The sequence below is a fragment of the Vombatus ursinus genome, unplaced genomic scaffold (assembly GCF_900497805.2).
Source record: "Vombatus ursinus unplaced genomic scaffold, bare-nosed wombat genome assembly UNPS02014793.1, whole genome shotgun sequence".
NCBI lineage: Eukaryota > Metazoa > Chordata > Mammalia > Diprotodontia > Vombatidae > Vombatus > Vombatus ursinus.
The window spans coordinates 13,717,727-13,731,306 of NW_020954571.1; the positions used below are offsets into that span (position 1 = coordinate 13,717,727).

The window sequence follows — 13,580 nt, forward strand, 5'->3', positions numbered from 1 at the left end:
TGTAAAAGGGGTTGAATTCCCTGCAAGCCCATCCCCATGCATGCTCCCCTTGGGTGTACTCCAATCCAGTCCTCACTCCAATCCCATGCAATCATTTTACCTTTCTGAGCCTCAGTTTATTCATCTGTAAAAGGAAGATAATAATGTTTGCAGTATCATTTTCACAGGGCTGTTGCAAGGATGGTGCCTTGTAATTCCCTAAGACGCCGTGTAAATGTGAATTGTTGTTGGGATCAGTTCTCTTCTTAGCTCAGATAGTTTAGTCTAGATTCGGTCGACGCTCCCTAGGTTTTGGCTGAACTGTAGAAATAGGCTTGATTGTTCTGGGGAGCTATGAGAGGTATAGCTCTCAGTTCCCCACTCTTTTGGCAGAGGGGGGCAATTAGCTTTTGGAAACCTCTAGACATTTGCGGAAATGGCCAATTTCAAACCCAGGTTCCTAGGGGATCAGCTATCTAATGTGAATTTGCTTTGAGAATTTTGTAATCTGGTTCTGATCTGATCTTCCATGGTCATTACATGTTAATATTGTCATTTTAGTCTGGATGCCATGTTGTTTTGTTTTTTTTTTTGTACAAATGATTGTACTAAAGCCATTTGAAGTAATAGGTGGGAAGACTACTGTCCAAATGGATTTGGATCCAGATTATTCGACCTGGATTGGGAAAGGAGGGCAGAGCTTTTGCTAAAGCACAAGAAGATGGAATACAATAGAACAGATATTCATTAAGCACCTCCAGTGTGCACAGTGTTGTGTTTGGTGATATGACAGATACAGAGTTAAATAAGACAAGGTCTCTGCCATCAAGAAGCTTACAGAAAAATGAAATTACTTGGCCATTCTAAGCCTCAGTTTCCCCTTTTGAAAAATAAAGGAGGGGTTGAACTAATTGATGTCTAAGATCTCTTCTTTAACTCTAACTCTTTCCATTCTGAGATTCTTTATGGCTCTGACATTCTGTGACTAGATATCTCCTTTGCTTTCCTAGAGTTTATAGAAATCCATAGTTCTTTTCTTCCAGGGGCTGTATTCAAGCATCATATTTCTTTCCCATTCATCCCCTTTTTGAGTTACCAGAGAACTGTAGAATCCATATTTCTTCTTTGTACTGACTCTCGAGCTGAATTTAGCAGTTTGGAGCGAGATGTTCATCAGGCAGCTTGACAAACCCACACAAAGAGTCCCTTCATCTTGGCATGAGGATGGGTTGACCCAGGCCCAAGTTTCTGATCATGGAAAGTACTACCTGGCATTGCTGCTGCTTTTCCGATCTCCTAGCAAACAAAATGATTTCAGACCTGGAGAGTTTTTTTGCTACATCCCAATACAGGGCCCTGGAAGAGCTGTCTTTCTCCATGGCTGACTCCCAGGGCTAAAACATTAGACTGTTTCCCAAAGTGCAACCCAATTTCCTCGTCCATACTAGAATGGAGGAGGGTGATTTTCCATGTTTCATTGGGAATTGTGGTTTGGCACTGTCAGTAATGGAGATGGAAAACTTTAGCATTGGGCAGTGGACTGGGTGGCAGAGGTTTAGAATAGACTACTCCCCAGAGCCCTGGGTTCCTGGATACATCTCTGGTCTTGACTTTGGTAGATTAGGGTGTTATGCCCAGTGTTGGTGGAGAGGGAGTTACAGTTGGGGGTGGGTAGGTATGGGGCCTTCTGGTTACCTGGGCAGACCCTCCCTAGAGGATCCAGAAAGAGGATGCCCTCGGAGCAAAACCTTGACTCCGATAAGGGCTGTGTGTGTAGGGAGAATAGTTGCATGACTTCACTTACTATTTGGCAGCCTTTGCCGGCCTTCATTCACAATTTGCCCTGATACATCTGTAATGAATCAGTGGCGTTCCATGCCGCCAGCCGCCAAGAACACGTTTCCCTGCTGGAGGAAGCTGGAAGCAATGGAGAAAATAGGGCTGGAGGGCTGGGCTAGAGAAAAAGATGGGGGAGAGGGAGGATTGGCTAGGCTTGGGGAGGAAGGGGATGGTAGAGGAACAATTATGACTCAAGAAGGTTCTACTGCTTGACGCGGGAAGTGGCATTCCTTCTGAGATCTGCCCTGTTACCTCAGAGCTGGAAGAGCCTTTCAACCAAATGGCCCTTTGGCTGCACCTGGCAGAGCTCTCTTTGATGATGCTGAGGATGCACAAAGTTCATTAGTGGTGGCCACATACCCTGGTGGTAGCAGAGAGTTCTTGGTAATACCAGGCCTTAAGGGATTCTGGACTCAGAGGCCTTTTAAAGAGGTTTCAAAGGGAAAGGGCCTGGTTCAAGGCTGGGCACAGTGGTTGCTCAGCACTTCCTGAGGCCAGGATCCCTCTCAGCAAAGCAGTTATTTCTTGTACCTCCAACCTCCCCCTCCTGCAGCCTGTCCCTCTCCCGTGGTACCCTTCTCTCTACTCTGTGGGACCTAGAGCCTTCATGCTCTTTTGTCTCTTGCCCTATGTCAGGAAAAGCTTTGGAATATACTCCTACTGACAGGTAGGACAATGTAGTATGTTTCTTCCCTCAGATGCATTCACATGAGAGGATGAAATGAATCTCTAATGATAGAATTTCAAGAGACCCCTGGGGGAGGTATCTTGGAGGAAGAGAACAAATCTACATGTTCTTAAAATGCTACATGATTACTCTTTAGTAACAGTAATCATAGCTTTTGGATCTGAAAGGTCTAGCTCATATACTCCAACCCTCTTATTTTGCCTCTAAAATGACATCATCTGTCTTAGGTCATATAGGTAGTAAATAATAGAGCCAGGATTCTTCTTATTCTTCTTCCTAGACATGGAGAGTCTACATGACTTGTTCAAATTCACTTGGCTATTAAGTGATGGAAAGGGATCACCTTAAACTTGGGTTTTCTGGTGCTAAGCCTCATACTTTTCCTACCGCACTGTGCTTATCACAAGACGACTGGGGGCCTTCTCTCCAGTGCTCCCTGTGGTCTTCAGTGCTTTCTCTTTGCTTGTTCTTTTTTCCCTTCCCCATGTCCTACTCTTTTTTCTTCCCTGCATATGCCTTTGGAACACTCATTGGTATGGTACCCTGACATACTCTCTTGGGACTAAGGTGTCCTAGTAGCCTAGAAAATCCTCCCTTAGCTGGCAGGGAGAGGATGTGTGTGTGGGGAAAATCTGGCATCCTTTTTTGGCCATTAATAAATCTCCAGTAGCACAGGGGCAAGCTCAGAGATGTGGACATAAAAGGCATTGGAACCGTGGGTGGAAACAGCCAACAGGAGCCGAGTTTGGGGGGTGATGGTGGTGGTAGGCGGAATGCAGTTTAAGGTTGCAGAGCAGAAGGATCCAAAATGCCAAGGTTGAGTAGAAACAAGTAACCTGGAATGAATCAGTGTAAAAGGCTGGGGAGTTAATAGGATCTGGGAAATGAGGTCTGAGCCCGTAACCTGATCCAGCTATATATCCAAAGGAAGGTGTAGCTCTGGAAGAGGGAGAGAGGGGAGTGATGGGGAGTCAGGTTGGAGAGTGGGAGAGAGAAGGGGTGGTAGGTCTAGAGAATTTGTATGAGGGGAGGATGGAGAAATACTTTTTCTTCCCTTAGGATACTTTGGGAAGAACATCTGGCATCCTGCGTTCATTTCTGGGCACCTCATTACTAGAAACACAAAGGCCATCTGGAAGGAGGACTGAGGAGAGGGAACTGTCAGGACACCTGGGTTCTTTTCCTGGCTCTGCCATCAACCAGTTGTGTGACCTTGGACGAGTCCCTTCTGATCTCTGGGCTTCAGTTTCCTTATCTGTAACATGAAGAGATCAGACTAGATATTCCTTCAAGCTCTGGCATTCTCTAATTTTCTAAGAATAAATGATAGCTAACATTTCTAGAGCATTTTTTAACCTTCATAAAGCACTTTATAGATAATAGCTCTGTGAGGTAGGCATTATTATTGTCTCCATTTTATAGATAAGAAAAATGAAGCTAACAAAGGTTATATGACTTGCCCAGGGTCACACAGCTAAGTAAGTATCTGAGGTAAGATTTGAAGTCAGATCTGAATGAGTCTAACATTCTATCTACTGTGCTGTCAAGATGAGAAGTTAGAATGGCTGAACTCAGAAGAAGGAAGAGAAACTAATGTAATACTCTTGGCTTGAGATGAAGCGGAGAAGGCTGGACATGACTTTTTTTAAAAATAAATTTTTATTGACATCTTTTGTTTTTACATCATGTGAGTTTCTCATTGTATCTTTCCTCCTTCCCCAGAGAGCCATCTTTTATGATAAAGAATAAAAACGGGGTCGGGGGGCGGACAAAACATTTCATCAGTCAGTCAGTCAATAAGCTTTTATTAAGCAGTTGCTATGTGCCAGGCGTCTCTTCCCTCAAGTAGCTTGCATCAAAGGAGTCTAACATTCCATGGATTATTCCACATTTCTCATCCCCACCTCTGCAATAAAGGGTAGAATTGTACCTCCCAGAGAGCTATCCTATGTAACAAATAGTCTTTAAAACAAACAATAAAGAAGAGGAAAAATTGACGTAACTTAAAAATGCATAGAAAAAGTCTGAAAATACATGTAGCGTGCAATACTTGTAGACCTCCAACCCTCTCCAAAGGGGAGGGATGGGAGTGTCTTCCCATGTCTTCTTTCAAATCATGCTTGATCTTTATAATTTTGTTACATTCACTTCTGATTTTTTTTAGTGTGGTTCTTCTTTCCATTTGCACTGTTGTAGTCATTTTGTGGGGCAGCTAGGTGGTACAGTGAATAGACTGTGCTGGGCTCAGAGTTAGGAAGACCTGAGTTAAAATCCAACTTTTGACACTTACTAACTGTGTGACCCTGGGCAAGTCACTTAACCCTTATTTGTCTTAATTCCTCATCTGTAAAATGGGGACATACTGGAAAAGGAAATGGAAAACCATTCCAGTATCTTTGCCAAGAAAACTCCTTGGACAAGTCCACTGGACATGACTGAACAACAACAAAATCACTGTGTGTATTATTTTTTTGTTTTCTTACTTCACTGTGCATCAATTCATGGAGGTCTTCACATGCTTCTCTGTATTTGTCACATTCATCATTTCTTATGCATTTTGAAGCCATTCTCTGTGAGCTCCCATTTCGTGTTACTCTTATCACTCAGATGCCTATTGCCACTCTCCTCCTTTACCCTTGTCTCACGTGATGAAGTGGCCTCACTTCTTAGCAAGGATAACCCCTGTACCTGTTCAAGTGATTCCATTTTTTAATTTTTAAATTGTTAATAGTATGATCTTTAATATTTAGGTCATGTATCCATTCAGACTGTATTATGTAATATGGTGTAAGGTGTTGGTCTAAGCCTAATTTCTGCTAGAATGCTTTCCAGTTTTACTAGCAATTTTCATCACATAGGGAGTTCTTTTGTAAGTAAGTTATGATTCCTGCATTATTAAATATTGAGTTATTGAGTTCCATTATTTCTTATTCTCCCTTCTCGAGTCTGTTCCATTGATCTCTCTATTTTTAAACCAATACCAAATGATTTTTATACTACTGCTTTATAGTATAGTTTGAGGTCTGGAGGTGCTATTCCCCCTTTGTTCCTACTTTTGCCCATAATTTCCCTTGATTTTGGTATAGGTGGGTTTCCAAAGAGATTGTGGATACTATGTCCCTAGGATCACTTCAGATGAGCTAGGCACGCCCAAAGTGATGTCATTAGGGAATGACCCTTACCTGATCCCTCTAAAGAGGTATCTAGTTCTGCCTTTCCATGTTTCCTGTTGTCTTGTGTGTTTAATGTATTGTTGGAACATCCACCTATTTTTGGACACTTGGCCAATGAGTGGGGCTGTTTGATCTTATGTTTGTACTCCTTATTCAAAGAGGTTGGGCCAATCTATGGAAGGTACAGGTCTTCCCTTAAAGCTCAGACACAGATTGCTTCTCTGCTTCTCAGACACTGTGCTATTAATCAACAACATAATATCTGAATTCTTAGAATCTAGATCTTGTTAATTGGCAAATAATTTAAAGATAATCGATCAACAAGCATTATATGCTAGGCACCAAGCTAGTCACTGGTGATACAAAAACAGAAACAGAGCTTACATTCTATAGGGCGAAACAGGCATATACATACAGGTACATGCACATGCTATCTACATAGATATCTATCTACACATATGTGTCCACATATATTGTGTATATATGTACACATATATGTACATACGTTTACATATAAGGGACAGTTATATGGGGCAATGGATAGAGGGCCAGGCCTGGAGTTAGAAAGATACATCTTTCTGAGTTCTAATCTGACTTCAGACACTTACTAGCTGTATGACCCTGGGCAAGTCAATTAATCCTGTTTGCCTCAGGTTTCTCCATCTGTAAAATGGTCTGGAGAAGGAAACGGCAAACCACTTCAGTATTTTTGCCAAGAAAACCCCAAATGGGGTCATAAAGAGTCAGACACGACTGAAAAATGATTGAACACCACCACCACACAGTATGTCTATGTGTTATGTGTATATATACACACAAATATATCCATGTATTTGGATACACATACACACACATATATATAATAAATTCAAGACAATTTTGGGGAACAAAAAAGTGTTAGAGAAGAAAGAGTGCTGGATTTGGAGCCAGGAGATTTGGGTTTACATCCTGCCTCTGAAACATACTGTATAACTTTGGAATAGTCACGTAACCTCTCTTGACCCTTAGTATCCTAATCCATAAAATGAGTATAATATAGTTGTATTACCTCATGAATTATTTTGAGGAAAGTAATGTATATGTGTGAAATGCTATAAAAGTGTCAGATATTGTTAATATGGCTTGCTAGCTCTTATGCAGTATAACATACATTTGAAGGGGTATTAACTTTCTGGGTACCGACAAATTGAAGGATAATCATGTCATATAGACAAGGGACAATGTCTGCCTGAGATACACTCAAGAGGATGGTCAGAAGGTGTTTCTTAACTCCCACAGGGTATCTGCCTGAGAACTAAGAGGGGAGAAAAAGCTAGTAGAAGGACCTAGGAATGAGTAGCTAACTGTGAGTTGAGGTGAGGGCCAGTGGCCTGAAGGCAAGTGGTGGGTCAGGTTGGTAGGCTGCCAGCAGAGATGAGGCTGGTCAGAAGTCAGGCAGAGCTTGAGGTCCCCCTTTCAAAGGGAGGAGAGATATGGGAGGGCAGGCATTTGGAGGGAGCCTCCACCTTCTAGGGCCAAGTTTTCATGGAGGGAGTCTTTTCTAACATGGTCACAAATTGGGGCTTTTTCTGTTGTTGTAGGGACAAAAAGGAGATCCTGGGCTATCCCCTGGAAAGGCCTATGATGGTGAAAAGGTAGGTTCCTCAGGAGCTCTGAGCTCATGGGGGAGTAGTGGCATGAGCTGACGTCAACAGGGCTTGAGGTTTTTTACCAGCTTACTCAGAGATATAAATCCCATTAATCCTCAGGAGTTAGGAGGAGCCTCAGCACCCTGGGGCTACCAAGTAAGGCACCTCCAAGCAGTCAAAAACTAGGAAACACCGCTTTGGTCTTCAGCTTTACGAGATGTTAACATTAACTAAGGAAATCCTTAGTAAGATGTACTCACCTTCTCAATTTGGGTAAGTGATGATTTATGTCAAGGGAAAATATTGATTATGTAGACTTTCTACCTACATTCTTCCTGGGGCAGACTGTTACAGAGAAGCAAAAACATGTGCAGGTGGCTGGATTGCCTAATAATTTGTAAGGCTGTCAGAGACCACAGTTACATAGTGGAAGAGCTTTCCTAAGCCATTATTTGAGCAGCAGGGCTGCATCTTTGTTAAATACTCAGTGCTTTGCCAGTCATTCTCTTTCTAGGAGACAACCTGGAAGTCTGGGCCACATGATATAGTGGAAAGAGCATTGGATTTGGTGTTAGGAGACCCGGGTTCAAATCTTGGCTTCACCACTTATTTATGAGCTATGTTTTTTGTGGGCATGATACCTCTTCACCTCTTTCACCTTGGGTTTTTACATCTTGAAAATCAAAGAGTTAGACTAGATGATGAGATGGGATTGCTAAGGCCCTTTCCACTGATTTCCTATGATCCTTGTGATAAGTATTCTGGGCATGGCCCCCAGCTCCCCCTCTCACTCTTGGAATCCCTTATAAAGACCTTTTTTATGTGGCTTCCTTTCTCCTTTGCACCCTGCTTCCCTAACACCTAAGTCAGGGAAGCGTGAGGGTCCCTCAGCCCCTTTTCTGAGCACAACTTTCCTCTAGGTGCCCCGGGGAATGCTGTCCTCCCAGCTGCAGTGGGGAGCCCTGACCAAGCTTCTGGCTCTCCATGCTAATCAGTTATTAGAGATGTGTGTTGGTTGCCTGTATGTAGGAAAAGGTGGCCATGAGTCCGATCACTTAAATCACATAATAAAGGGCTCTGTGATGCTGGAAAGTCGGGAGGCCTGGGATTCTATACACTGAAGTCATAAAATAGAAATTACTTGTGCCAGAGGATTTAATCTATCCCTTCAGCGTCCCCAATAAACCAAGGGAGTTGGAGGGTGGTAATCACCCAGAAGCACTGGAAATCTGTAAATCCATTCTCCTCCTCTGCCCCCGCCATCCAACCCTCCTCCTAAATAGCCAGGAACAAGATCACTCAGCATCTCACATACAAGGGAAAGAACTTTATAGTTAGTTAGTCTGGCTTTCCTCTGGATGCTACCCAGAAACTCTTCCAATAGGAGCAGACATTGAACTAGTGGAGTCTTTGTTTAAAGTCCCAACCCAGGGACCCCATGGGAATTAGAAACAGCTGGCCACTTCTTTTCCACGTTGGAGGTCATTATAAGATGTAGAATTTAGCCTCTGTTAAAGAGAACATAATCTGGAATCTAGAGTCCCCAGTCTAGGGAATGAACCATTGTTGGAATCCTGCATGGAATACCTCTTAAAGCTGTGTGCTTTGAGGAATGTAGGAAGCAATTGAATTCTCAAGGCAGTCACCATAAGATGAGAAGATGTGCTATATCTGGTACATAAGATGAGACCTTCCTAAAAGGATAAATGAGCCTACAAAACAAAAGCAAATGGCTACATGGGAGGTGTGATGACCCTCAAGGTGATTCCTTACCCTTTTGTGTTGCAAAGCTGGTCAGAATAGCTGTTATAGCATCACCCCCTTTTGTGTTTTCAGGGAGACATAGGCTTACCTGGACTGACTGGGACTCCAGGACCAATTGGCCGAAAGGTAGGTTGTTTTGTTTTTTTCTTTCAATTATTAGAAGGACCCATTACTTGGGTTGGGAAGCCATTTGCTAGTATCTAATATTTTCTCCACAACCCTATGGTTTTAGATGAGGGAACACTGAGACAAGAGGCAGAGTGGAATAGGGTTTACAGAGTTTGGTATTCAAGAACCCAGGATTCTTGCTCTTATTCTGCAAACATCTAGCTGTGTGACTTTGAACCAATCACTTCCCCATCTTAGGCCTCAGTTTCCTCTTCTAGACAGTAATTCCCTCCTGTCCCCTTGCTTAGAATGCCCTTTCCTCTTTTCTCTTGTATTGTTGTTGATCTCTTATCTATTGGCCCCACCTTCCTAACTAAATCATAAGTGTCTTGAGCTTAGGGCCTCCAGCAGCATGCCTCTCACATTGTAGGTGCTCGATACATATTTGTTGATGAATCTAATGATGCCTGGACACTACTTAAGACCAGGCCACAGACTTTTTTAATGATATAATAATGGCCATGTCCAATAATGATATCAGACAAAGAACCATTTCTTATGGATAGGGACCCCTCAACTCCAAGCTGTGGTTACAGCTGCCTTTGTCTTCAAGATCATCTCTTTTCCATCATGGTCGGCGGTGATATTGGCCATTGACATCCCAGCCAGGTCCTTCTTTAGTCTTTGGTTGTGCAGGATTTCAGTTCTGGGCTTCCTTTGGTGTTGGTTGCATGTGTGGTGGGAAGGAAGAGAATCATCTCTCCCACTCTCCTTGCTCTCTGTGAATTTACTCAGTATGGTACTGAAAATGGGTACTCAGTATTGGGAGGGCAGAGCAGTCAAATAGGCCAGTTCCAGGCCCCTTAATTCAAACCTGGAGGAGCCAAACCCAGACAAGAAGCTGAGGGTGTCTACAGGCTATGGGGAAATGCTGATTTTTTTGGCCCAGGGAAATATTGTAGGCCTCTTTACTCCTGGGTTGCAGCCCTGTTCTAATGGATGAAGTGTGGGTTACATAGTTTTCCTACACTAGCAGCTTATAAAGCAGAGTGTGGTGGTTTTGATGTGTACAGCCCTCAATCTGGGCTGGAAATGATGGAGAGAACTCTTTCAGTTTGCCCCAAAGGTCCATGTTAACCTGGGGAGGAGTTCCCCATGGCCTGGTTGGAGGGCAGGTAAAAGGTTTAGCTAAAAGAAAGCTTATAACCTGAAACCAAGAAGATAAACCTGTTCACCTAGGTGCAGCATGACTTGTCTTTCTAAATTCAGAAAAGGTCTCTGTGGTTGGAAAAATACTTGGCAAAACAACATACATTTTGAATTCCCTGATGGCCTCAATCCAGTCTAAATATCATGAACTTGGTCTACCAGGGAGAGGATATCTTCCATTCCAAATGGGCACAGAGAGAGAGCCTAGGAGAGTTTGAAGCTCATATGAGGATTCAACCAGTTTGGGCAGGGAGAATGGAAAAGAGTCAGCTGGGCATAACAGGAAATTCTCACATAGGTATTTTTCTAATTGAGCCTTCCAGCTGCAAGGCAGTTTCTTTTCTGGGTTTTCTCCATCCACCAGGAACATTTTTTCTTTGTGAGAATAGATGAGTCTCCTCTTTTACTTCAATGAGAGTTGCCTGTAGTGGTGTCTTCTCTTTCCCTGGCATGGTGGAGATCCTGAAGGGTGACATCGTCTTGGTGGGTGTCTGAGTTGGCCCTACACTTTGTTCTTCACTAGTTTGATTGTAGCCTCTTCAAAGAGAGACAGGTCTTAAGTGGACCTCAGATGTGTTTGACTTTTTTTTTTGGTATTAATCTTTAGGAGCTGACATCTCCCCAAATCTGAATCCATGACCTGGTTAGTATCCTTAGAGGGTCCTTTTAGATGAAGATATAACTGACTCTCTCTTTGTAAGTCACTGTAGAGGTTGGTTTTCAAGGGAACCTGCCAAGACCTGAGTGCTCACTTAATGACGTGCAGGAGAAACCTGAATGTCCCAGGACGCCCCTTGAGAACAAGCCTTCTAAAGTCACTTAGAATAGTCTAAGGAGAATCAACCATAGTTGATCAAGTCACAGTTATTCTGATTCTTTGGGGTTCTAGAGATGGAAATCCAAATGATAATGTAGCCCTTCCTTGTGACGGTAATAGACTCCTCATCATTCCAGATCTCAATGCCCAGCCCTGCTGCCTCAGGTCAGATGCTTATATGGCAAAGACTTGGTTGGCACAGCCAACAAGAGTGTCCACTTTGGTTTCCCATCTGCTGGTTCTTTGTGAGATCTTTGTGAGATGAGAGGCAGATAGGTAATACAGTCTCACACTGACTCAGGCACTGCTTCCTTGCGTCAGGCATCTGACCTTTCCCATGGTTGGCCTCTATGTCTTTTCAGCGCTTTGTACCTTTGTTCAGAGCTCATATTTCCTCGGCAGCCTCTGGGGCGTGTCTCTTATTTCTCTTCAGGAAGCTCTACCTCTCAGCCGGTTGGCTCACTCCTTTGTCCTGTAAGTCCCTAGTGGGTGAACTGGGGTGCTCCTCGCCAGTAACTGGACAGAGGAACTTGGATACTTGGACAGCCTCTGACCAAAATGACTATCAAGATCTCATCTGTAGCTGATGCCATCTGCATCCTTTCCTTACGTAAGCTGTGTCAGTGTATTCACAAAATACTAGTAGGAATTGTAAGAACTGGGTTCTAGACTTAGGTCTATTACTAACTTTCTGGGTGATCCCAGATGAGTCTAGCCCCATCCCATCCAATTTATTTATTTTTATTTTGTAACAGGCTAGTTCTTCCTTCCTTAATCGGGCTGGAAGTGTAGGGGCTGCTCATGGGCCTGTTCCCACTCTGATCATCACGGAAGCCTTGACCTGCTTTGTTTCTAACATGGGCAGAATCTCCCCTCCTTAGGCAACCTGGTGGTCTTTCTCTGACCCTGCACCTGGGGACTCACCATATTTATGTCAAACTTAGTGAAGAAACTCAATCAGCTTAGCCCACTGCAGCTCAGAACTCCTGAGCTCGAGAGAGCCACCAGATTTAGCCTCCCCGGCAGTAGGCGTATACCACCTTACCTGACCTCAACTAAATTCAGTTTAACAAGCATTTAGTAAGCAGGGACTTTGGGCCAGGCACTGTGCTAAGAACCGGGAATACAAAGACAGAAATGAAAACAATCCTTTCCCTCAAGGAGCTGGCATTCTCCTAGGAGCAAACAATATGTACACAGATGAGTAAATGCAAAAAATATGCCAAATAATTTCAGAATGGGTGGGGGGGAGATCAAAAAATTTGGGTTCACCAGATGTCTGATCTGGAAGGGACCTGAGAATATAGTAATTTTTTCTTGAAGTTTCATTGATGACCTTCGTTTTTTATACCTTGATCATTTCTGAATATTAACCACCCCTCCATCACAGAGTCCTCTTTTATCAAATAAATATTTAAGCAAAACCAACCCACACATGCTCTACAATGTCAGTAGTCAGTAGTCTTTCTATTATTAGGAGCAAAGTGTTTTTCCTTATCTTTTTTTTCTGGAATCATTATTTGTCATCAGAGGCAGGTAGGTAATACAGCAGATAGTGCTGGACCTGGAGTTGGGGAGACCTGAGTTCAAATGTGACTTTAAACCCGTTAAGAGCTGTGTGATCCTGGTCAAGTCACTTAAGCTGTTTGCCTCAGTTTCCTCATCAGTAAAATGGGTATAAGTCGCTCCCTTCCAAGGTTGTGAGTATTAAATGAGATGATTTTTGTAAAAGCACTTTGCAGACCTTAAAGCTCTATATAAATACTAGTGATGATGATGATGATGATGATGATTATGTTTAATCTTAGCTCAGCCATCCATATTGTTTCCACCTACATCACTGTGTACAATAATAGCACCTACCTTCTAGGGTTGTTCTAGTTAATAATTGTAAAGTGCTTAGCAAGGTACCTGCCACACAGTAAACTCTATATAAATGTTGTTGTTGTTGTTGTTATTATTATCATGGTTTTGTTTTCTTTACTCAACAACATTCACATAAGGTTTCTGGTGTTGCTCTTAATTTCTCATCATCTTAATTTCCTAGGGTGCAATGGTATCCCATTACACTTATGTATCACAATTTGTTGAGCCATTCTTTGGGAGTCAATGGGTACCCACTCTTTTTCTAGTTTTCTACTAATTACCACCAAAAGTGCTGCTAAGGATTTATTGGCATATCTGGAGCCTTTCTGTTTTTAACCTTGTATGCCCAGCAGTAAGGATCATGGATCAAATGGAGATAAAGAGTTTAGTAACCCTCTCTCACACAATTCCAGATTAGAACATAGGAATGTTGCCTTTTTGGGTCAAAGGATATAAACAGCTTAGTAACTCTTTCCCCAAATAATTCCAGATTGGAACATATAATGTTA

General features: G+C 42.8%; 1 protein-coding gene across 4 annotated transcripts in view; it reads left to right on the forward strand.

Moving 5' to 3' along the window:
• The window catches only part of COL27A1 (collagen type XXVII alpha 1 chain), a 244,751-nt gene that overhangs the window by 40,640 nt on the left and 190,531 nt on the right, over window positions 1-13,580 (forward strand). For 3 of the 4 annotated variants that reach the window (XM_027869712.1, XM_027869713.1, XM_027869714.1), the window contains exons 6-7: window positions 7,260-7,313; window positions 9,144-9,197. The exons of the other annotated variant lie outside the window; for it this stretch is intronic. In XM_027869712.1, the coding sequence (XP_027725513.1) occupies window positions 7,260-7,313; window positions 9,144-9,197 (108 nt within the window). The remainder of the gene's footprint in view (window positions 1-7,259; window positions 7,314-9,143; window positions 9,198-13,580) is intronic. 4 annotated transcript variants of the gene reach the window in all.